The following is a 24,914-nucleotide window of genomic DNA, read 5'->3' on the forward strand; positions in this document are numbered from 1 at the left end:
GCGGTTCGCTGCGTTATCCGAGGCATAACCGGCACGCAGCTCCCTCAGGGTGAGTACATACAACCCCCACATAGCCCCCCCATTTTAGTAAATCTCCAGTGGTTGCCACTCCACCTGGTTACTTACGTAGCATAGTTATTTATTTCCCGGCCACCCTTTTTCCCCTCCACGCGAAGAGCAAAATGGAGGTCCAAACGTTAAGCAAAAAGGGGGAGTTCATAGATCACCTGCTTCGGGAGTTTGTTTGCAAGAGGGGGAAGCTAAAGAGGAAGGATATAATGAATAAAATGGAATACTACATAGGAATATTAACAAATGTAAATTTGAAAATTGTGCACAATAAGAATTATCAAGTGGTGCATCTAGTTTTGGAGGTTCTGTTGACAAATGAGGTGCATCTAGAACCCATGATTTTGGACAAAATTTTGGCTTGCCTGAATATGAGGCAGATTCTACAGAAAAATGACAAGGTGAAAATTAAGCACATTAATAATATTCTGCATCTCCTAAATCGGAAGAGCAGGAACAACTTGAACGCTACAAATTTGTTCAACCTGCTCTTCGATGCCGTGGCGCTGCTCCTGGAGGCCTTTTGCGAGGAGGACATTTACAGCGTCGCCCGCCGGGTGGACTACACGCTGGGGGGGAAGAAGCGGCAACATCAGCAAGAAAATGATGAGGAGGAGGAAGAAGAAGGTGACAATGATGAGGATGATGATGACGAATTGGACGAACCTCCCAGTGAACCTCTGACCGCCCCGCTGCAAACGGGAAAGCGCAAACGTGCAAACGGGCCGCCAAGCTCCCCAGGAGGGGGAAGCAGCGAATCGGACAGTGAACCCCACGATGGTGGCACCTCAGAAGGCATTACGAACGATGAGGTGCATCCCCCGAAGAAGCGAAAAAAAGAGGACGGGTCAGACCACGGGGTGCAGTTCCCCATAGGTACACACCAAAACATAGCACGCATAAATGATTATGTAATACACGTGAACAGTCTGTTCAGTCTCTACTTCAAGAATTACAAACCCATGCTGAACGATGTGAAGATATATTCCTTTTATAGCAACCTATTCGGGTTGTTTGCCTACCTGTACGACTACATAGGGTACATACAAGAATTGGCAGAGAGGTACCAAGCGGATGAGGAGAATCCCCGTAGCAGCTTCGACGCAGTGGTGAAAAACCTGTCCACTTTGAAGGGTCTTATAAAGAAACAAATCACCCTCAGTTTAGACAACATAAGCAAAGGCTATTTTAAAAGTGTGTTTGCATCCTACTTGGAGAGTAAAGAAGAGCTAAAAGTGAATTACTCATTTTTCCTTTTCCAGGAGAATGAAAAATTGTTGGAGGTAATCTACCTCATGCTGAATAAAGTATCGAACGAAGATGCGTGCTTCCGATTTGATCCTCATGGGGATAAGTTGACCTGCCAATTTGCCAATCTCCATAAAAGTAAAAGAGACAAACTGATTTACTTCTTCAAGGATAACCATAGTTTCAGTGGGAAGTACCCCTTTTTGGGGGTTAGTAAAATTAAGGGGTGCTTGAAAGTCTTGGGTACTATAATGAAATACCTCCTCCTCAAACATCCCAGTGCAAACTTCCCACATGTGCAGACTTACTTTACCCTTTTTTTGTTAATCCCTCATTTTGAGTTAACCCTCTATGGTAAGCACGTCAAAGGGGAGTATGCCAAGCTGTTTAACTTTTCCAAGTCGAAAAAGGAAAACACTCTTCCTACCGTTAATTGTTCCGTGCCAGACTCCGACGCAGAGGCATCAGTCGTCGATAAGCGATCTGTTGGGGAGACCAAAGTAACGATCCACAGAAACGCTGCCAGCTACTTCAAATCTGTGCAGGTAAAAATCGCCCACTCAGTATGCCGTTTCGAAGAAGAACTCAACCTCAACGATCAAAAAGAAACTTACAATAATGTGCATATTCTGGTAGAGTACTCAAAGTTAGTGTATAAATTTTTAAGGTACCTAAATGGAAGGAGCAATATAAGGAAAGACACGTTCCTGTTTGTTAATATGACCTACTTGGTGAAGTACCTATTCGATTGCCTAACGAATGCCTACTTTGAATTGACCACGACGAAATGGAAGAGTGCCTTACGGGAGTGCACTACGGAAGGATTGTCTTGCCCCGACACGTTAAGTAGTTCCTCACGTGAAAAAATGTACATCAGTGGAAAACCCCATTTGCTACTCTACGATAGGAAGATCAGAAACATATTTTCCACGCACCCGTGTGGGAAAACTCCCCAATTGGAAGTTACTACAGTAGAAAAAAGCAACAGCAGAAGCGACCCTGGAGATGTGTCAACTCGCCTGTTTCTCCTCCTACAACCAAAGGGAAAAAAAAAAAAAAAAAAAAATATGATGATTTATTTAAACTACCTAATATACGTCAACCAAATCAACCTCATAACGGTCGTCCATTTTGACGTCACCCTGAGGACAGTGATCTTTTCCACTCTGTTCAATTTTGCCAAGGGGATCACCTCCAACGGGAGGTACAGCCACAACAACCACACGGGCAACCTGAACATTATCAATACTTGCCGCGTCAACAGTTTTCACGTTAGCAGTTTTCACGTTAACCACTTCGGGGGCCACATCCTGAGGAACGTCCTAACCAAGTACGTAGACATATTTGGGGTGAAGGGGCTCTTCAAATTTCTGCACTACTACATCATTGGAAATGTGAAGGCAAAGCAGGATCAGTCCATGAGGAGCATTCACTTTCTGCTAAATCACGTCATAATGGACGTGTTTAAAAGTAGCGTTAGTAAGTGGGTCGACCAGGTCTCCACCATTTTGGCCTACCTGATCGAGGTGTACACTTACCACGTGTCTAAATTGGGCCAAGCGGTAGAAGGTATACTACACATAAGGGAAGGTGGCGTAATTGCAGATGGGAGAAACATTTTGGTTAGCAGCAGCCAACCGGAACAGGTGGAGAAGAACCCCCTGGCCAACTACCCACCGATTGTCCAAAATGTAGAAACGTTGGAGTACATCATTTGCTGCTTCTTAAAGTCCATTCCAAAGAAGGACATAACCCAAGGGTTGCTGACTCACGTGAAGGAAATTGCATCTGTCCATTTGACGAAGCTGAAGAATGAAGTCACCTTTCATGACAAATTAGGGAACAGCAATTCTACCAACACGAAGTTTGCCTACTCCTCCTGCAAATTCTATGTACTTTACTTTTTCAACTATAGTTTATCCAGGGTGGCTATGTATTCCCTGCTGCATGGAGAAGTAAAAACCGACCAGCTGTTATGTCACCCCTCCATTGAGCACATCGTTGCATTGGTGCAGAGTTGTTTCCCCACCGTCGAACCGATGTATGACCAGTGCGTTAAGGAGGACTCCCTACACACGTTCTTCGACATACTACAGATGATCCTTCAGACGCTTTTTTTCTTCATCTCCCTGGCGGAGCTGCACGTCATAGGTGAGAAAACGCAATACAAGAGGAAACAATCCCCCACTAACCTGTTCATGCGCTATTCACTACCATGTGTGTATCATCCCCAATATATTTTTCATGCCGTCCCTATTACGCCCATCCCGCAGACCTGTACCGCCTGGCCGAGCACCTCAACCAAGTGCTCAAGGTCATGAAGAAGAACGCCCTGGCGGAGTACCCCTACCCAGTGAAAAAAAAAATATGCAAACAAATCACCAACTTTTTCATCTACAACTACACATTCCTAGTGACCACCTTTAGAGGTAAAGAACAGATCATGGAGACCATTTACGAAGAGTTCACAAAATTACTGTTCGTCGATATTGCTATCTTGAAGAAGGAACAGAATTACCAGTTCCTGTTTGACTACTTTTTCCTCATAAGGGAGAACAAAAATATTTGTAACCTACTGAAGGAGTTATTTTCGTTGCATTTTATTCTCATTTTGGGCGATTTAGACAAAGGTTCTCTTTACCCCAAGTTGGAAGGGAAAGGGGAAGGTTCAGGGGAAGATTCGCATGCCGAAGGGGATGTACCTCCCGAAGAGGAAGCCTTCCTGTCCTACCACGCACGCGCATTAATTCGAAGGAACAGAGCCCTCTCCAATGACCCCCACAAGTGGTACGAAATGCTCAACGTGAAAAAAAAATTAGCATCCCCAAGTGGAAGCAACCTGCGTAAAGGCGCAGTCCACCAATTTGACGAAAGCAGAATGATGCGTGTGTTTTCTAGAAAAAGGAAGAATAACCAGTTGCTAGTGTCATCGCGCAGGAGTAAATTCAGTAGTGATAGAACAGACACCCCAAATGTCGACGTGTGCATTTTAAGTAACATCTTTCCCCTATTCAATGGCATAGAAAAAGTGAAAGACAATCTATACACCCTGTTGTGTAAAATTTGTGGCAACTTTTCCAACTACAATATATACACTGAGCATATTCTGGTGAACATTTTACTGTCTTTCTGTGAAAACCTGGGTGGAAAGGACAGCCCTAAAATTGCTTTGAGTGACTTCCTCCTTTTTGTAAAGTTATCCGTCCAGTTGGTTCTGAAGCAGAGGGAGTATCTCACAAGTGGCATATTTAAGACGAAGAAAAACGTCCTCGTTTTGAAGCTCCTCTTTCATATATTCTTCCTCTACATCAACCAGTGGACTGTCGATTCGCGCCAACAGGGGGAGGTACAAAAAAAGACAAACAACGCAACGCACGAGAAGACGCAGGTTCAGGAGAACCTTCCGAGCGAGCCAGCCCCAACACGTGCGAAGAAGAAAAAATCGGGAACAGCCCCTCAGGGGAAGGCCAAAAAGGTAAAAACCTGCTTCGTCTTTTTTATCAAGTACTTTCTGCGCGTGTACGAATTGGTCATCACAAACAGGGAAGATGAAGAAGCCACCACTATCCTAACCGATGACGACGTGGCCTACTTGACGAATCATATGCAGGGGGGGGTCAGCCAAACCGTCACCAATGAGGAGGTGCACAGTGACCCCACCGACGTGGCTGAAAAGAGCAACATTTGTGCGATGCTGAATAAATTGAAAGATTTCCTTGGCAGAATTTTAAGCAGCGAAGAAGATGCTACGAACGATGGTAACACCACTACTACCACTGCCCACCTGAACGCACTGTTCCTCGACCTGATCGAACACGTGTTCGTGTCCTTCCTGCTGAGGCACAACTTCTGGGAAGAGCCCAACAGCGCAACAGTCGTCCAGGTGGTGGACGCGCTAAGGGGACTCCAAGTGGAGCACCTCCTGAGCAGAGCCAATGAGAACTACACGACCTTTCCCTATAGCATCCTCGCGTTGAAGATTTTTAACGTGGCCAGCAAAAGTGGTGTAGGAACTACCTCCACGTCTACTTCCATAAGTGCTGATCGTGGGAAGCATGTGGTGACCAGGGCCAAGGGGGAGAAGTCAATCGGGGTGACCCCCACGGATAAACAAACGAAGAAGCGAGAGAAAGGTTCCAAAAGGAAGGACGAAATGGCTATGGACGAAGGAAACCTGGTCCTCTTTTTTAAACTGTTCCTACCAGCTAAGCAGAGCAACGACATGTATAATAGCACAGACACAACTACCCCATGGGAGGGTGAAGTAAAGCCAACGTGTCTTCAACTGTACGATTTCCTCTACCACTACAACAGCGTCTTAACCGAATGTACAGATGAGCACTCGGTCCACATTTGCATAAAATATCAAAACGTGGTTAAAAACATTTGTACCTTGTTTAGCTACTCGTCCGATGAGGTAAGGAACGTCCTAACTTACATCCAGAGACAGATAAAGATGGAATACGCAGAATCAGAAGGTGAAGCAGAATGTTGTCTCTACCATTTTAACATACACATAATAACATTAATTTACATCTTTTCAAACAATGGGAAGTTTTGCGCAGACATAATTCTTGAGAGCAGAAAACCAACTGACTCTTCTTCCTTTATCAGTTTGTATCTGCTACTTATGCGACATGTACAAACGTACTTGGACAATGAAGTGATCATCAGGAGAAGCTCCTCCGTCCTCTTCTTACTGCTTCACTTAGTTTACAAACTGTCCCAGCTGTTCGTCTTCTTCTTCGTGCGTCTCAAGGCGCAAACGCGGGGTGAGTGCCTTGTGCAAAATACTTTTATGGTTGCATGTGCCCACGTTTGTATGCATCTATGTGTGCTAAGGAAGGATCTGCGTAGACTAACATTGAGTGAACACCTGCCACATGTAAGGCCACTCTGTTCCAATTTCACCCCATGCAGACGGCAGCTACTCCAACCTCCTAGGATTCGTAAGCAACTACTGCAGTTTGCTGGTCAAAACGATGGACTTACTGTAAGGCGAGAGATGACCACTATTTACGCATGTCGTGTGCATAGCTAACCGTTCACATGAGCACATACCCGTTTGTGCACACACACACACACATATATATATATATGTGCTGTACTCTACATGCATTTCCCACCTTCTCCTTCCCACCCACCAGGAAAAATCGCATACGAACCAGCAACGACGGTGCTGTGCCCAATCCGGGAAAAGATTTCGTAACGCATTTTTACATCCTAAATAACTGTGGCCTGTTCGAGCGAAAGAAGTTTTACCTGTACCTGCTCAGCCACCAGCTCTTCGTCCTGTTGTACGAATTCTTCAATATACGTAAGGGGAAGGAACCGCCGCTTTGTAGCGCGCCGACCATGCTTTACCCAACACGTGTACATAACACGTATGTGTAGGTACACACATTAGTGGTGACACCCCATTGATTTTTGATTTCCCCCCCCTTGCAGAGAAAAACGAACTCGTGGTGAAGTCCAAAAGAACGATAATCGAAGTGGCCAAGAAGGGAGGATACGCCATCAACTTTTTCTGTTCCTACCTGGACTCCATTCTGTATCTCGACAGCAGGTAAAAAAACATTTTACGAGGAGAAGTGTTTCCGTCTCGTCGGTGTGCAAAACAGCGTCGTGCATGCGATAGGATAGCTTGTGCTGTCTTGTTGTCATTCTGTGCTCCTCCTCACCGACCATACCCATTCACCCCCCGCGCAGAATGAACAAACTACTCCTCCGGAACGCCAACTTCCTCGTCACCTTCCTGCGAAGCAACAAGGGAAGCCTCAACTTACCCCCAATAGCCTTCCCCATTTTAATCAAAATTGTGGACATGTACGAATTCATTTCGAAGACGAGTTCCATGGGAGAAGACGAATACGAAGAGAGAAAATTCCTCAAAGGCATTTTCCAGACCACCTTGTCTTTACTAGAAAAAAGCTCCATTCAGTTTTGTTACACATCTCTAACGGATCGGAAGAGGGAAATCTTTAACGCCCTATCTGGGTAGCTTTTCGTAAAAATAAAATGCTGCCTGACCTGTTCATAAAAAAAAAAAAAAAAAAAAAAAAAAAAATTATGTGTTTTGTGCTGATTACTCATTCTCAAAATGATTGAATTGTGCGTCCATTTCGCACTGTTCACGTTTTGACGTTTTTGCGTTTTCGCTTTAACTGAATAAACATCCACGGGAGGTGTCTCCGTTCGCCTGACGCTGTCTGCAAAGCGGAGGGGAGAAGGACATATGTGTAACTACGCCCCTTTGTTCATGCAGCTGGGAAAGCGTCCCCAATAAGACAACACAATTTTTAGCAAAATGAAAAAAGGCAAGGGGTGAATGTCGGATGATGTTCCTGCCCTTTCTAATTTCCCTTACAAATTGCACTACATTCTCAAGCAACACGTTTGCTCGGTAATCGAAAAAGACAATGTGCCCCACGATAAGGTCAAAGTTGTTTCTGTCACCGCTGTTACTTTTTACAAAAATTTCAATTGTAGATTTTTCCTCATATAGCTGTGCCATCTGCGTGTGCATTATGTTACTCCCCTTGATTTTTCCTGACAAATGGGAAAGCGTAAAAATTGGGGGAGGGACGTCCAAATGTGCGCATGTAAGAAAGGGGAGGAATCCCCCTTGGTGGCCCTCCAAACGAACTGGCGTGCCAACTAACCGGTGTACTTCCTGACAAAGTGGTCTACCTTGTACTGGGCGATTTTCTTTCGCAGATTAAGTTCCCGTAAAATATCTGCAAAATTGTACACAGCGGGGGGAAGAGAGAATTTATTTGCCTGCCCAGATAGGTACAAAAAAATAGAGACATAACGCAAAAATGTAATGCATTTTCATGCAAGTGGTTTGATAAATGTTGAGCGAAATAAAAACGGAGGGTACTTTTCTTCTTGGCATTTTTTTGAAGTCCATTTTTAGATGCACACATATCTGTGTTATTCGTTTTTGGCTGAACACAGTAAGGTAAATGATACTTGACATAGCTCACATTATTGAGCCTTTGGTAATTGTTCCTCATGTGTAAAATAATTTGGGTCTGTTTGTGAAGCAGATTTGTTTCATACTTGTTGAGGTCTTCCCTCCTTTTGTGTGTGGAGAGCACATCGTAGTTCACTTCGCTCAGCAGGTGTTTCCTCTCGTTGTAGTGTCTTTTCAGTTCCTCCAGGACGCTAGCCAGGTTGAAGTCTTCGCTGAAGAAGTTCATTTTGCGGAGCACCTCCCCGGTCATAATATATTCGTTCATAATTTCTCCGGTCAAAATATCTTTGGTGTGCATCCCCCCCGTGGATAATACCTTGTCCACCCCTACCATGGCACACCCTGCTTGGCCTTTCCTTGCATCCCCGCAATTCATCTGTCCTCCACAAGCAAAAAGGGGGTAATTCTCCCCCATCTGACGATCTACCTAATTACCCCCGTTTAGCCTTTCCAGCGGGGTTCGCACCAAAAGTGGGATTCAAAGTACAGCCAAAAAAAGCATGGTAAAAAAGGTAGTTGAAAAATTAAAAGGCGTTTTTTTCGAAGCACGAAAAATTTGCAACAAACGTGGGAACAACAATATGAGGGGAGAGCCAGCTAACATCATGATACAAAAATTGCCGGTTAAAAAAAACACACTTGTTCATGCGCGGCCGACAGGAAATTTCATCATTTGGATCCCCCTTTAGGAACACTTTTCCCCACCACGGGATGTTTACTCCAACGCAGTTACACAGAAAGGGTGAAAGGCGAGCTTATCGTGTATAGGCTGCACCCTTTACGACACGATAAAATTGCACAAGTGCAGTGCAACAAAAATAAAATGCCGTCAAAGCAGGGAACATTTCATCTGTAAGTTCGCGTATCGTCAAGGGGTTACCTACAGACTGATAATTCCCCCTTCGGTAATTTTTTTCTCCCAATTTGCTCACCCTTTAACAATCAAAGGGAGTTCCGGTGTAGAAGGCGTTCACACAGTTCTGTTTACACACAACGTTAATGTTGCTTTACCAACCATTTCAGTTCTGCCCTTCGGGTCGCACCTCCCCCCAATGTTTGTAGAAACCTACGGCGAGTAAATGAATCTCCAACCTAAAAGGGTATGCCCTCCCCCACGCCGCGAGGGTGTAACAATTGCTGATACAGTATGCACACACGCATTAGGTGAGTGACTTTTTTTTCTTCCTATTTTTACACAAGAAAAAAAAAAAAAAAAGAAATGGCCCAACGGTGGGGGGGAAGGCATACAATGTGTCACTATTTAACCTTTGCTTTCGTTTAAAAAAAAAAAAAAAAAGCGTAACAATACGCACACATTGAGTGACAGGTTGAAAAGCATACATACCATGCCATGATGCATGATACGATGCGATGCCGAATTGAATGGCAAACGTGTTAGGAAGGAACGGAAAGGTGAAGTGAAATTACAAATGATTGGACACAGACTACTTTCCTTTGTAATTTCCCCCCCCTTTTTTTTTTTTTTTTTTGAATAATTCCCTACTTTGCGAAAGAGTGACTATAATTCATTCAAGGGGCATAGTTCTCCTTTTATCACCCCACCCCTGTTAGCATGCCAATTATGTTCACCCACACTAGCACATTTAAGCACATACACAAAATATGAGCAGCGCGTTCAGATCCTTATCTTTGACTTCGCCTCTACATTTCTTACTCACTTTTATGTCGCCAGAAAAAAAAAAAAAAAAAAAAAAAAAATCCAATAGATCAATAGAGCGTAGTAGGGAAGAAAAAAAAAAAAAAAAAATAGAAAGGGCATTCGTCATCTGCTACTTTTTTTAGGGAAAAATTCTTTTAAGAGAGAATAAATATAACCCACATGTACGCATAAAAGATAGCTTTCTTTTTTTTTTTTTCTTATGATCACATAAACGAATTGCCACATACGAGTTAGGAATAAAAAAAAAAAAATGACCCACGTAGCTAGAGAGCTTTTGAAGAAGCAATTTTTAGGTATTCTACATGATCACGTCCACATGCCTGTTGTGGTCGTCGTCGAGTGGCTATCTGGTTGACGCTAGTATGTCCCCCGGCCGTGTGTACATCTTTGCGTACATCTCTGCGCGACCACCCATACACACACACATACACACGAACGCACCGCCACCACCCTCGTGACAGAACTGTCTCGAGACCACAACGCCGGGTTCTCCGTCGGGCTGGTTGACGACGCAAACTTCTTTGAATGGAACGTCTGCTTTGAAGGGCCAAAAAATACTCTATACGAAGGTAAACGTGGGAGACCATTTACTAGCCAATTAGGCACTTTTTTTTTTTTTTTTTTTTTTTAAATCTTTCAAGTGCAGAAGAGGTGTATACGAAAAGGTGTGCCATGAGAGGTGGTTGCCCCTGGCTAGGCACTCTTTCCTCATATGTGTGATCATTTTTTTTTTTTTTCCTCACAGGGGGTATATACAATGCCACCCTTTCCTTTCCCACGGATTTTCCAAACCACCCCCCCCAAATGAAGTTCACCCAGGAGATGTGGCACCCAAATGGTTCTCTCCTTTTTTCCATCATTTTGCCTCTTCATTTGGGCATTGCTACTTTAAGCGCGTCCAATTAATGCGTTGCAATTAATGCGTGCCCATTTTAGCGCCACATCGTTATCGTTGTTAACGCCCCTTTTATTTTCCACCCCTTCTGTCGTTTCAGTTTTCCCGGATGGAAGGGTCTGCATAAGCATATTACACCCTCCAGGTAGATGCAAAATAGCGAAAAGGAAAAAACTGCACCACGTGGACACAGCTATGTGCGCGTTATCAAGTGCTTTTCCACGTTTCCATTTTTATGCTTCTCCCCCCCTGTAGGTGTGGATATCTACAACGAACAGGAGAAGTCGGAGGAAAGGTGGAGACCCATCTGGTCTGTTGAAGGAATTTTAGTTAGCGTCATTTCGATGCTCAACGAACCCAACCTTGAATCTCCTGCGAACGTGGACGCGGCGGTATGGCTACAATAGGGCGTGTGTGTGCAACCCTGCATGACTTTTCTTCTTCTTCTCCTTGCTTGCAATTATTGTCTATTTTGTATGGTCATTGCATGTGATAATGATACCCCCCCTTCAGGTTCAAATAAAGAATAACTTAAACGAGTACAAAAAGAAGGTTCGGGCCCTGGCCAGGATGTGCTAACCGGGTGCAGCCTACTGTAATTGGCAGTTGTGTGGAGACATTATTGACAACCCAATCCTGTACTGTATATTGGTCCGCTTCCACGTAGTGGTCTCAATCAGTCACCGTGCTAATAGGATAACCCAAGTGTCAAACGTGAACGCATTGGAAAAGACAAAAAAAAAGTTTTTTTTATTTTTTTGCAAAATTTATGATCGTGTGCCCACACGTTCATGTAAACCTTTTTAAAAACATACAATGAATTAAAAAAAAAAAAAAAAAAAAAAAAAATGATTGAATTATTTAAAAAAAAATTTTCTAAAATCATCGTTGGTTAGTGGGGTGGGTTCTCCCTCTGCTTGATCGGTTCTTTTTTCCACTGCTGCGTTTGGTTCGACTGGCTTGTTTAAGTTGATTCTTCTTCTTTCCTGATGGTTGTAACTTTTGACGTTATTTATGTGGTGGTAGTTGCCTCTCCTATTGGTGTGATACTTTCCCCCTCGTGGGGGCTGTTCCTCGGTGTCATGCTGTCCAGCCTGGTGGTTGTTACCCTCTCCATCTCTATGTTTCGCCCTACTATCGTTACCCAGAAACTTAGACACCAAAATGCTCCTCCCATCCACAACAGAATCATTCAGTATCAACGCAGATGTGGCGTCATTACTATTTTTAAATGTTATAAAAGCGTAACCTCTATTCCGTTTAATATTATTTTCGGACACCTTTTTGCTCAGATGAATTTTCTCTATTTCGCCAATCTGCTCGAATAATTTTTTCAGTTTATTCTTCCTCGTGTTGAAATGCAAATTCTTTACAACGATGGTGCAGTTATTTTCCTCTTTTTTTTTTTCCTCCTGGAGTTTCTTGTTTTTTTCCTTGTTGGCTTTAATTTTTTCTACATCCGGGATGATTTTTTTCTTGATTATTGGGATACTATACTTTAGGGTGAAGTGCACGTTTTCGAGCGTGCCTTCCTTTATGGTCTCTACGCATTTCACTACGTCTTCGTTGTTGCTCAGTTGCAGGTAGCCGTGCCTGAGGGGGTAAACGGGGGTTCGTGTATATGTTGGAGGTGCCGCTATACAACCATGGCAGTCGGCAAAACGACAAATGGAGCAGCTTGCTTCCCTGCCGATGTTTCTTCACTTCTTACGTGGGGGGGCTCCCTCCGAGGAGACGGATCTCTTCCACGGTCACCCCGTGTCTTGCGAGGAAATCCGAGACGCCCTTCTTAATGACCACCTCATCCACGTCCGCCTGGCATTCAGAAAACTTAATAAAAACCTTCCCTTCTTCATATATAACTTTGGTAGAGTTGCAAATGGCTACATACAGATCGACCCCTTTTACACTGAATGTTTTGTACTTGTCGACGTTGCTATCCTTTAGGGTGTTAAAAAAATTGGCTGCATTTTCTTTCGTGTCAAATTCAACGTAGGCAAATTTTTTGGACTTCCCTGAGGAGTTCCCCACCACCCTCGTGTCTACAAACCCAGTTGCGTTACAAAAGAAATGAATTAGGTCCTCCTTGGTTATCTCATCGGTAATGTTTTTCACGTAAAGCTTGTTCTCTTCCAGCGTGGCCACTTCGCTTAGCAGTTTGCTCTTATCCTCCATGTGTTTAATTAGGTAGTGTTTCACATGTCCACCCTCCTCCTCGGCGTTATCATCACTATGCGTAGCAGCATCATCACTATGCACGCCGTTACTGTGACTGCCCTCTCCTTCATCCGCCGATATAACGTATTCTCTATCCGAAATGTCTAGCGAAGTTGCCACACCCGGTTCGTCATTCGTCTTTCCATCCTCCTTAGCTATTTTCCTCCTCTTGATATGTAACTCCTTGTCTGACATGGTTTTCCCCTGTTATAGCAAATTCACAAAAATTATTTTATTTTTTTTTTTTTTTTGTACGATGGGTAACAACACAGTGGGGAAGGGAGGTGGTGACGGAATGCGGCAATGTGCTTGCGTGAATGATTTGTGCGCGGCTCCTCCTTCCTTTGTCACCTCATTCAGCTTTTCCCCTATTATTTTTGCGGATCATTGTGCGGTATGCCACTATACCTAGCTACGTCCTCCCTTCATTGTTTAAGTTCCCTCTGTGGGGCATCAAAATGGGGAAACAAATTTATAACAATCTGCCACAGTGGCCAAAAAAAGGAAAAAAAAATCATCGGCAGGCCTATTAAGGCGTATCCTTTTCCAAGTGGGCCAGTATTAACTGGTTGCAAAAAAAAAAAAAAAAAAAAAAAAAATACCGTAATAGGAAGCATGCTTGAAAATACATTTATGTGCCGCCAACGCGCCTACTGGCTATATGCTACAATCGGATAATCCGCTAAACCTAGCCGCTCGGACCCGCATGCATATTTTTCCTCTCCACGCCTCGCAGAAAAGTTTAGGAAAATGCATTTTTACCACATGACTAGCCGGAGCACCACTGTCACTGTGTGTGCAATTTTCGCGCTCCTACCAAAAAGGTGAGGATCGCGGAACCGCCGTGCATTTCCACCTGGGTTTTCCCGCCCCACTGCATTACGTTATACATATGGGCCACATGAGTTAGATGCGCACCAGCCCCTGTATGCTCGAATTTTCCCCCTATTTGCCGAACTGCGTATGGCATGCATGTCGACGCTTCGACCGCGTCACCCTTCAAAGGATGCACTGCATCTCAGTCGAGGAGAGGAAGAGACCTTCACCTACGTTGAAGCAGATGTTTTTAAAAAAAAAAAAAAAAAAAAAAAATGCCCCGCATATATTAATAACCGCGTAAGGCAAATCAGTTCGACATCCCCACTAAAGCATAAAATGCCTTTTTATCGAAAGTGGGTCTCACGGTACTTGCATCTGCACCAAGATAAACTCTTCCCACAGGAATATTTTAAATACAAATTTGAGGAGAGCATCCCCCGCTGGATTATATATGACGCACCCCTGCCTTCGCTGCGGTTGAGTTTCTAGGGGGAATTTTTTTTTTTTTTTTTTTTTTTTTCATTTTTTACGAATTTTTTTTTACTTCCTTTTGCGTGGCTTTTGTTCCCTTTTTTATTTCCCCCGTCCGTAAATTTACCCCTTCTTTGCCGAATCGTGAGCCAAGTCCTGGTAGCGAACCCATTTTAGAAACCTCTGCTCCGTGGGATCCCTCCCCCAGTAGCGAACAATAGCGAAGTGGCCAAACGAGCGCGAACGGGAAGCCGAAGCAGATGTCTCACGTGTCCCAAGGATATGCCTGTTGAAGCATTTGGCTCCCCTCTCGTTCATCCGCATTTTTAAATTATAAGTCCACCACGTTGAGCAGAAAAGGGGAGAAGTAACCCTGTTTCGGCCCATTTAATAGGGGAGTCTTCCGTACGGAGATAACTTAACTGTGATTCCAGTAAAATCCTACGTGGGGCTGCCCATATATGCAAACGTGCTTACATTTGGTGACAAGGTTAACTGCCCCTTCGGAATTGCTTTGCCCAAACTGCATGTTTACGCGTTGGCAGGATGGCGAACGGGTGGCCCGCGGAAAAGGTTTTTGGGGACGTCATGTCCTACACGTATGACGATATTATCTGCTTGCCTGGGTATATAAACTTCCCAATGAGCGAAATCGACCTGTGCAACAACTTAACTCCGGACATATCTCTGAAGACCCCCTTCATATCCTCCCCCATGGATACGGTGACGGAGCATAAAATGTCCATTTCGCTAGCTCTCTGTGGTGGACTAGGTATCATCCACAATAATATGAGTATAGAGAACCAAATAGAAGAAGTGAAAAAGGTGAAGCGATTCGAAAACGGGTTCATATTCGATCCGTATACATTTTCCCCAGAACACACAGTGGCAGATGTAATCGCAACGAAAAATAAAGTTGGCTATAAGTCATACCCCATAACAGTAGATGGAAAAGTGGGTTCAAAATTAGTTGGAATAATTACAGGGGTAGACTATCTCTACCTCACAGATAAAACGAGAAAAATAAAAGACATCATGACAACAGATGTCGTTACGGGAAATTACCCAATCAATTTGTCAGATGCAAATAAAGTTCTGTGTGAAGAAAAAAAAAGCGTCCTACCAATTGTAAATAGCAATTATGAGTTAATAGCTCTTGTGTGCAGAAACGACATGCACAAGAATAAAATATTCCCGCATGCATCTAAAAGCCAAAATAAGCAACTCATCGTAGGAGCGTCCATTTCGACGAGAGAACATGATTTGGAGAGAGCCGACCAGCTCATAAAAAATATGATAGACATAATTTGCATAGACTCCTCTCAAGGGAATAGCATATACCAAATTGATACCATTAAAAAGATTAAAGGAGCTCACCCACATATCCCCATAATTGGGGGAAATGTGGTTACGTGTGATCAAGCCAAAAATTTAATAGATGCAGGAGCTGATGTGTTGCGAATTGGTATGGGTAGTGGTTCTATCTGTACTACACAAGATGTATGCGCCATTGGAAGAGCACAAGGAACAGCTGTCTACCATGTAAGTAATTATGCACACACAAGAAATATTAAAACGATTGCTGATGGGGGGATCAAAAATTCTGGAAATATTGTTAAAGCTCTATCCATCGGTGCAGATTTCGTTATGATGGGTAACCTCCTAGCCGCAACGGAAGAAAGTTGTAGTGATTACTATTTTGAAAATAATGTGCGTCTAAAAATTTACAGAGGAATGGGTAGCATGGAGGCCATGTATAACAAAGGATTCAATTCGAAAAGTAGATACCTTGTGGAGGAACGAAAAAATGATCCACTCTGTGATCACAATGAAGAAATAAAAGTTTCGCAAGGGGTATCAGCTAGCTTAGTGGATAAAGGATCTGTTCTAAATTTGATTCCCCATCTTGTTAAGGCTGTTAAGCATGGCTTCCAAAGCATGGGTATTAAGAGCATCCCTGAATTGCACTCCAAACTGTACTCGGGGGATCTGAAGTTTGATGTGCGCTCCTTCAACACCATCAAGGAAGGACGCATAAGCGACAACCTTATATTCACCAATAAGAAGTTCACGCCGTGATGGGTGCGTACATACCTTCGCTATTACAATGTATACCTTTGCTATCACTGTACCAATATATCACCCCACCGGGAGAGACCCAAGTGAAGCACAATAAAGGACTTCCCCTACGCGCTTACACCGAGCGCAGCTTATTCGAAAAAAAAAAAAAAAAAAAAACTAATCAGCCATAACTCCAATTCGACGGTGCGATGTATTTAGGACACATCACACAGGCTGACATCATGCGTGACAGCGGTTCTTCATTTTTTAACGCGAGCACATTTTTTTCTTTTTTCTTTTTTTGACAACATTTTAAGCAAAACAATTTGGCTACACACACATACACGTGCGTAGAATGAGTTTACAAGGAAAAAAAATGATCGTTATCTTCACGTGCTGCTGGGCACGTCCCGCTCACATTGGAGGATTCACCTGGATGTTCCCACGTGCAGATGGTTAAGCGGCCGTTTTTTGTGTAAAAAAAAAAATAAACATCACATTAGGGTTCCTTTAAGAGAAAAAGAAGCAAAAAGGTTGCCATTTCTCACTTGTGGGAAAACACTCCCCCCCAAAAGGATAAATTAAAATGGGAACAAAAAAGCGTTTGAGCCAGTTCGGCCAGTTCGTTTCGCCGCTCTCAATGTGGCAACTGCGTAACCGTGGTGACCGCGTTTGCTTATGTTCCTTTTTTTTTTTGTCTTTCCTTTCTTAAATTGTCACCCAGCGTTAAACCTTCCTGCGAACAGCTCCCCCACAAGATCCATTTCGCCAAAATGAAAAAGGATTACTACAAAATTTTTTGAAAAAAGTTTGCGAATTGGAATAATGTAAGCACAAATCACAGAATGGAACAGTTTAGCCTTTTGCAAGCGCAGGCGGGGGAATAAACAATTATGGGGTCGGTAGGTAGTTAAAAAAAAAACATACCAACAAGTTTGGCAGGCACAACAAGAATGAGAAAATTACGCGGTAACAACGATCGCTGCGCAGCAGTAAACGCCGGGCAACTGCCCACATCGTCCCACACTACAGTTATGCGCGTTAATTCTTGTCGGTTGGAAGGAGCGGTGGGTACCCGTTCTCGTCTACATTTCGTTCATTCTCATTTAGGTAACCACAAAGTACAAAACAAATAGACGCGGAAATCGCGTCGTGCGTGAATGGGTGTCTAAACCAAATGGAGAAAGAAAAAAAAAAGTGGACAAAAATGCACCCCATCGATTGGTACGAGCACCCGCGCAAAATTTTACAAAATTGAAAAAAATTATGAACAAGCAAGGTGAAATGGCGCTGTGTGCCTTCCATTTTGGCTAGCTCCACGAAAAAAAAAAAAAAAAAAAAAAACACACACAAGTGAAAATGCGAATGGGTAAAGAGGTACAAACAGGTACGAAGAGGCGCAGGGTAATATGCCCACAATGGAACAAAATAACAGCACAACAGGGGGTAAAGCGAATAAGCAAAAAAAGAAACGTTGCATACAGTACGCAGGGCAGAGTGTAACGGCAGGGGGTACTTCTCCTCCCCCCCGCTCAGTGGTTCACCTGGATCATCGTACCCACCCAGGTGTCCACGTAACCAACGAGCTTCTTATAATACATCTCGTCGTACTTATAGTAGAGCGATGTGGAGGGGAAGAAAATGCAGGAATCGTCCGACGCGGTTTTCTCCTTGTCGGCGTTTTTATCGAAATGCTTCATGACGTGTGTATCAATATGGTCGTACATCAAGTTGATGTTTTTTTTATTTATAAAAATAATTTTCTTCAATGTGTGATTATCGATAAACATATTAAAAAGGGACCAAACTTTTTTAAAAAAGGAGGGGACATTTATAACATAAATTCTGTACAAAACATCCGTGTAAAATTCGTTAAAAATGTTAATAATTTTTTTAATGCAATCCACGCTGATCATATTATTTAATTCAAATTTCTGGCAATCCACAATGATGACTAGCTGCAAACTTGACTCGTCCAATTGGGCCTTCCATTCCGTGTTGCCATTCTCAGGATTTGCTTTCCCCTTTTCTTCGTAACATTTTGAGTAGTCAATGCTGTTCATGCACATGTCCACGTGATAAACGAGCAGCAAAAAAAGTTCATCCTCCCGCATGTTTAATTTTTCCTGTATTTTTATATAAAGCATGGGCCTCGATTTCTTGTCACAGCCGCACCTGAAAATGTTGGTCTTCATTAAAATGTCCTTAATGTGCACGGGGTTGATGAAGGTGTTGTCTCGATCCCCGGTGCTGCTCACCGTCGTCGCTGTTGCGGCTGGCATAGCCGGCATGGCCTCGTCCTTCCCCCGTTCCATAGAGCTTGTACCCCTCTTTATCTTCCACTGGCTTTTGTTAAAAATCGAAAAAGTCATTTGTCTCCACAAAATAAATTTTATAATTTTATTCGAAGTTTTTAGCAAATTATAATCGTACGTGTCGAGAAAGCGCAAAATGGTGATGTCACTAAGGAAGTATAAATCACTGTAAAAAATATTTATTTTTTTTTTCTCTTCATTTTGTTCACTGTTGGAGAAAAAGTTTCCCAACCAGTTGACGCTGCTTTTTATTTCATTGTAGGTGTCTTCGATTTTGTTCCCCAGGACAACTCCCAACTCATTGTTCAGCAGGTCGTACGTCTTTTTTCCTTTTTCCTTTCCCTTTGTGTTGCCATCATTGGACAAGGTTGTGACCCCCTCGGCTGTCTCGCCCGCACTGTCGACCTCCCCCCCCACGGTCCTTTTTTCCGTGCTGACGGATTTCCCCATTTGGTACCCATAATTCTTATACGCAATGGTGTATAATTCTTTTTTTAATCTCATGAAGGTATTCACCTGTTCCTTTTTTCTGTTCCCTAGAGCGATGTTACTATACATGACATTATCTTTCTGCAGAAATGCCACCTGTTCATTTTTTATGTCGTAGTAATCATGCCTCTGCGTTATGTCCGTCCCTACGTATTTGTACCTGTCCTCCTCATTCATAAAGTCCATGTCGTAGTCCAAGAACTTGTCCAAATTCATGGGATGCTTCCCTTCGCTCGTAGCTGCCTCATCGTTGTTATTGTTGTTGTTGTTGTCGATGGAGATGAAACTTTCGCAGTCACTCATTTTGGCATGCGGAAAGCAACAAAAAGGAAAAAAAAAAAATACTTTTACAATAGGTGAAGCCAATTGGGAAGAGTTTTACTGTCCGAATTGTCCCCACTGCACTGTTGTCACATGCCACGATGCACACCCCTCCCTCTTAGCAGCATTCGCAACGCGTCTGTAAAGGTGTTGGTCCCCTCAGTGGTCGGTACGTGTGCTTTTCCCCTTTGAGGATGCGTCCCTGTGCGTATGCAGTCTGGCTGGCACCACACTCATCGGTGGAAATTCTTCGCTAACTGCCCTGTAACGCTCGGCGGTTTCCTCCAAAACGAGGGGATAATTCTGCACAGGGGCACGTGGAACGGGGAGACACCTTCAAAAACAAAACAAAAAAAAAAAGAGGAAAAGAGAGAAACACACAATAAAAGGGACAAATCAAAGTCATCTGAAGCGAAGCGATATTACGTGCAACAAAAGGAAGAAACATGGGTCATCTGCAGTCGCTCATATTTTCACGTTCATGTTAACCGTGGTGATCTAAATGAAACCAGCGCGTGCTAAAAAATTGCGCATTTATGTTGGACGGACGGACGCATACCACATTTAAAACATCGCATGGCATTTTCTTTTTTCCTGCAAGTTTGCATTTTTAAAAAAAAAAAAAATACCCCGATGAAGTAACTCCTAATAAATATTCTCGCGGCAAAATTTTGTCATTTTTTTTTTTTTTTTTTTTTTTTTTTTTTTGTGTCCCCGAATATGAAGCAACTGTGGCAAAAAAGGGGCTGATCGGATTGGCGTGAATGACACGTCCGAGTTTTCTTAACCGTTTGTGAAAACATTTATACATTTTTGTAGAAAGGGATATGCATTCGTGAGTGTATTACTCTATACGTTTGTTCCGCTTGGCGTTTCCGCACGTATGCACATCGTCGGGAAAAAACAAACACTTAATTCAGCGCCTTGCGTGGTTACATATGCCATACGGAGATGGGAGAGCACCCCGTGGTGAACAGACCCTCCAGTTCACGCAATTACAAGGGATAATGTAAACAAAGAGACGCACAACGTTCACTCCTGGGGGGAATGTGCCCCTTTTTGTGTGTATGTGTGTGTGCGTGCTGCGTAACCCTACTTATGCCCCATAGCGATAACCGACACCAACATTGGAGTGTCCCCCTCGAGCATACAACATCCCGAAAGGGTAAGACAAAAAAGTTAATTTTTACGCCACGCTAACCCCACTGTGTGTAATCCACCGCGTGTAACCCATTTGGTTTAAAAAAATGCAGATGAGACCGGTGTGTACGTGGGGGAGGGCAGACTTCCTGGAAACAGTTGCACACACGAAAAAAAAAAAAAATTCAAAAGGGGGAAAAAATGAACAAGTGCAAATATTGAGTAAATGAGAAAAATTCCAAACATATTTTTCTAACCCCCCTGGGGGGCTACGCCTGGAAGGTGAGCGGTGCGTGCCGCCGAATGAAGCGCCACACGTTTGCATCTGTCACCTCGGGGAAATGCGCAAAGAAGGACTTAAAAATGTTTACCCCGCTGGGATAATCACTACCATTGTGAACCCCCTGGATATGTATTATGTGCTTAATTATGAGGACCAACGTTCTCATGATATGTCTGTTGTATAATTTTTTGTGAATTAATTGGCGTATCAACGAGAGAAGCTCCGCCATTTGGGCCCCATATATGTAGGCACTATGGTAGTAGAACACACTTTCGCGTAGCTTAGAGAAAAAGTCTTCTACATTGAACAGGATGAAGTGGACAATGGGCAAATTTAGATGTTCCTGCTTTTCGTTGTGGTAGGTTAGGAATGCTTGCAGGAAGAGCCGTGCGTCTCGGAAGTTGTATGGCCGCCTGTTCACTCGTCGGTACGCCTCGCGTGGGTCACTCGATATACTGTCACTGCGAATCTTGTCACAGGAGATATTTTCACAGGAGATATTTTCACTAGAGTTACTCTCACTACAGTTGTTTTCATTGGAGTGCCCACATAGGCGCCTATACAGGTGGTAGAAGAACGTCTGGGCAAAGGCGCAGACGTGCTCGTTCTGCTTCTCCCGGACGAGGCTCAAAATGTTCAGCAGGTACGTGTGGGGGTGCGTGCTAAACTGGTGAAGGTCGTGTTTGGCCAGGATTTCCAAAATTCGCGTCATCCGCCCGGTCAGCACTTTGAACACGTCATAATTTTCGGACTTCAATTTTTGCAGGTTACAAATGTGAATGAAAAAAAAAATGTCGTAGATATTTTCTAAGTTCAGTGCACCTGAAAACTGGTCCAGAAGAAAAAAAAACTTTTTCCACGATTCAACCAAATCTATTTGAAAAAAGGACACATACTTGAATGCCTTAATAATAATGTAGAGGTCCTCATACATGTAGTAGGCGTACTGGTCAATGAAGGAAAAAATATTTGTCTCGATTAAGTCAGAGGATACTTCTGATACGATTCGAAGGACGTCGGCGTTTTTGTAGTAGAGGAGACTCAGTAGGTACATGTTGTAGACAAATTTGAGCAGGTGGACATTTTTAAACTTTACAAAAATGTGTATGTCGTGTGTGAAGTCGTATAAAAACTGGGGGTCCCTGAACGATTGGCTGCTCAGGAGGTGCTTCCTCTGGAGGGCACGCATTTCACTTCTGCATGAGAGTAGGCGTGGTAAGGTGTCCAGACTGGGGGGGGTTCCCCCACTGGGTTGATCCCTCAGCAGGACGTAACGACTGTGAGAGAACAGACGCCGATGGTAATCCCGAAACAAGACGGACCGCCTATACCCCAGTATGAAAAAGGAGAGCACCCGGTTTATCTGAAAATCCTTCAGCAAACTCTTCCGTTGGAGCAACTCGTTCTTGCAGCGGGTCATGAGTGTGCTGTACTGCTTTCCATATTGCAGTTTCTCGGAGTTAAAAAAAATGGCTAACACATCTTCCACTTGGAACAAGGAAAGGTTGCCCAAAAATAAATCCACCAACCTTTGCACAGTTTCCTCCTCTTGGGAAAACTTACCAATCATTAAGTACTGCAAAAAACTGTATAGGAATTTTATGTCCTTCTTCCTCTGCTGCAGGTGCTCGTTCTCCAGGTAGGCCATGTAATTTTCTTTGTTTTTTTTTTGTTCTTTCGTTTTGGAGTCGTAAAAGAGGACATCGCAAATGTCGCTGCTGCGTGAGTGGGTTTTCCCACTTTGCATACTTTGAATTGCACGTTCGGTGTCCTTGGCAAAATGGGCCAGTAGGAGGGACGCTGCACCATGAACACCGTCAGTAGGACCGACGTACCTGTGCTTCACCAGCAGCGGCACGAGCAACTTGAAGTGACCAAAGTGCAGTTTAGACAGGTTGGACCGGTCAACACGCACAAGTTCAAAGATCCTGCTCAAAATGGAAAGGTTAATTTTCTTGTGCACCTCACTCCCGTAGTAAGAGTACTCATTCAGGTACGCCAACAAAACCACCAAGGAGTCAATACAGAACAGGTGAAGCGACTGAGACATTATTAAGAATAGCAAATTGTAAATATTTAAATTCACGTAAAATAATTTCAACCTGTTCATATATTTTAGTAAAAAGATAATATTCCTACTGTTCAAAGTTATTGTCCTTTGCATACTCTTTTCACCTGAACTGTTCATATTTTTTCTGAACATGTACAGGTAAAATTTCAACACCTGTTCAAAGGTATCCGTTAAAAACGCAAATCTTCTGTCATATATATATTCCATCATGTTTGCATTTTTAAATCGGTAAATATACATGAACATATACATAATGTTTATTATGTTTTTTGGTTTTTTTTCACTGAACAGTTCCAATAGTGCACTCACGCTTTGGCTCTTTTTTATCTGTTCATTGATCTGCTTAACCGCATCGTCCACTTTAAACATGTCTATGAATTTGCTCCGTATCAGTTTGTTCACCGTCTCGTCGTCCGTGCTGCGTCTTTTGATTTCCTCCTCCACGTGTCTCTCAAAGGGCCGTCCTCCCTCCATCCCTCCTTCATCGCTATACCAACCATTATCGATATTGCCATTTCCATTTCCATCCGTTGTGACGCTCCCCTGAGCGAACGTCCCCTCCACCTGACGTACCGCCTCGTCCATGTCACTGCCTCGTTCCAGGTCAAACTCGCGTCGGATGCTCCTCAAGAAGTGCACGCTTTCGAGTTGGTCCTCCCCAGTGTCACCATGCTCTATATTAACCTCTTCACTTGTGGCACCCCTTAACTTATTCTCCTCCCCCCTTTCCGATGACAACTCCCCCCCTTGTAGATCCTCCCGACCGAAACGTCTATCCCTGCGTCCCTTGTAAAAAGGCCCCTGGAAGTCATTTTGGTAGTTACTCAAAAAATCATTCATGGTGTTCACGTCCACTCGATCGACTAGCTTCTCTTCTTCTTCCCCCACTGAAAACTTATCCTTTAGGAGGATCTTTTCAGGCAGGTATTCCTTACCCTTAAGAACCCTCTCATAGTCGTAGCTGTATGGCATGGTCTCCTTCTTCCCCTCAGAGGAAGTTTCTCCCTTAGTGTTCGCTTCCCTGTCTGTATCTATCCGATCCCCTTCCTCCTCCGTCCTGTTCCGGACCAAATTAGCTAAGCTCCTGGGGTCCCTCTCATAGTTACAAAAATTCACCTCAAGAAGTTCCTTCTCACTTATGGCGTCCATTTCTTCCTCTTTCCTTCTCTCTTCTTCCTCCACCTGCTTCTGCTCCTCGTCTTCATCATTAAATATTTTATCCAGTTCTCTAAAAAAATTCTCATAATATTCTTTTTCTTTATCTTTTTTTTTTTTCCTTGCGTAGTTCCTATTTATCTTGCTTCTGTTCTCATGTCTAGGTGTAGGGTGGGCAATCCCGTTTAGGTACCCCTGGTGGGGATACCTCTTCCTGCACTGGAAGCTCTGCGTTAGCAACAGTAGCAGCTGAGCTACATAGAAAGTTGTTCCCCACATTTTGGCATGCACCACGTAGTTTCGCTCCCTTGGCCTCCTCACACCTTCTCCTCTTTTTCACCTGGACCTCCTACCCCCTCCCCCCCCGGTTGAACACACACACCTATTTACGCGTCGATGCGTATGGACCTACTCCCCCCCTTTCTGCTTGCACACAGACGCTCATGGTTGCACTAGCATCAAATTACCACCTACAGGGGAAGGTACGCTCATCTTCCCGTCGCGCGAATAAGTGGGATACAAAAAAAAGAAAAAAAAAGGACGTAACAGTCAGGTTATATGCAAGTAACATATTATTGCCCTTGGGGTTACAAACGAACGGGCAATTCATCACCTAGTGAATCTTTCTTTTTTCATTAACCTCATTGACACCGCTGCCAGTTAGCCTAAACGGTGTAAACCATAGGAGGTGCAAAATTTT

The 24,914-nt window shown here is 43.6% G+C and overlaps 7 protein-coding genes across 7 annotated transcripts; 3 read left to right on the forward strand and 4 right to left on the reverse strand.

The window, feature by feature from the left end:
- Positions 1-182: 182 nt before the first annotated feature.
- Positions 183-7,318, forward strand: PCOAH_00017070 (Uncharacterized protein; the record flags this gene model as incomplete). Its single annotated transcript, XM_020058516.1, has 6 exons — positions 183-3,468; positions 3,591-6,089; positions 6,238-6,310; positions 6,465-6,634; positions 6,766-6,883; positions 7,027-7,318. 6 exons carry the CDS (start codon positions 183-185, stop codon positions 7,316-7,318), a joined length of 6,438 nt encoding a protein of 2,145 aa, XP_019914167.1.
- On the reverse strand, positions 7,264-8,630 carry PCOAH_00017080 (Uncharacterized protein; the record flags this gene model as incomplete). Its single annotated transcript, XM_020058517.1, has 5 exons — positions 7,264-7,347; positions 7,461-7,526; positions 7,685-7,866; positions 7,980-8,054; positions 8,201-8,630. The coding sequence occupies 5 exons, from the start codon at positions 8,628-8,630 to the stop codon at positions 7,264-7,266; spliced, it is 837 nt and encodes a 278-aa protein (XP_019914270.1).
- Positions 8,631-10,021: 1,391 nt separating this feature from the next.
- Positions 10,022-11,666, forward strand: PCOAH_00017090 (Ubiquitin conjugating enzyme E2; the record flags this gene model as incomplete). Its single annotated transcript, XM_020058518.1, has 6 exons — positions 10,022-10,270; positions 10,439-10,546; positions 10,723-10,815; positions 10,973-11,017; positions 11,128-11,264; positions 11,386-11,666. The coding sequence occupies 6 exons, from the start codon at positions 10,228-10,230 to the stop codon at positions 11,449-11,451; spliced, it is 492 nt and encodes a 163-aa protein (XP_019913991.1).
- Positions 11,667-11,729: 63 nt separating this feature from the next.
- On the reverse strand, positions 11,730-13,284 carry PCOAH_00017100 (Rna-binding protein; the record flags this gene model as incomplete). The annotated part of the gene is made up of 2 exons (XM_020058519.1): positions 11,730-12,465; positions 12,584-13,284. The coding sequence occupies 2 exons, from the start codon at positions 13,282-13,284 to the stop codon at positions 11,730-11,732; spliced, it is 1,437 nt and encodes a 478-aa protein (XP_019914062.1).
- Positions 13,285-14,925: 1,641 nt separating this feature from the next.
- On the forward strand, positions 14,926-16,458 carry PCOAH_00017110 (Inosine-5'-monophosphate dehydrogenase; the record flags this gene model as incomplete). The annotated part of the gene is made up of 1 exon (XM_020058520.1): positions 14,926-16,458. The coding sequence occupies one exon, from the start codon at positions 14,926-14,928 to the stop codon at positions 16,456-16,458; it is 1,533 nt and encodes a 510-aa protein (XP_019913949.1).
- Positions 16,459-17,972: 1,514 nt separating this feature from the next.
- Positions 17,973-19,547, reverse strand: PCOAH_00017120 (Uncharacterized protein; the record flags this gene model as incomplete). The annotated part of the gene is made up of 1 exon (XM_020058521.1): positions 17,973-19,547. The coding sequence occupies one exon, from the start codon at positions 19,545-19,547 to the stop codon at positions 17,973-17,975; it is 1,575 nt and encodes a 524-aa protein (XP_019914232.1).
- Positions 19,548-20,974: 1,427 nt separating this feature from the next.
- On the reverse strand, positions 20,975-24,493 carry PCOAH_00017130 (Uncharacterized protein; the record flags this gene model as incomplete). Its single annotated transcript, XM_020058522.1, has 1 exon — positions 20,975-24,493. The coding sequence occupies one exon, from the start codon at positions 24,491-24,493 to the stop codon at positions 20,975-20,977; it is 3,519 nt and encodes a 1,172-aa protein (XP_019914127.1).
- Between the last annotated feature and the right edge of the window lie 421 nt (positions 24,494-24,914).

Source organism: Plasmodium coatneyi, chromosome 7 (assembly GCF_001680005.1).
Source record: "Plasmodium coatneyi strain Hackeri chromosome 7, complete sequence".
Classification (NCBI taxonomy): domain Eukaryota; phylum Apicomplexa; class Aconoidasida; order Haemosporida; family Plasmodiidae; genus Plasmodium; species Plasmodium coatneyi.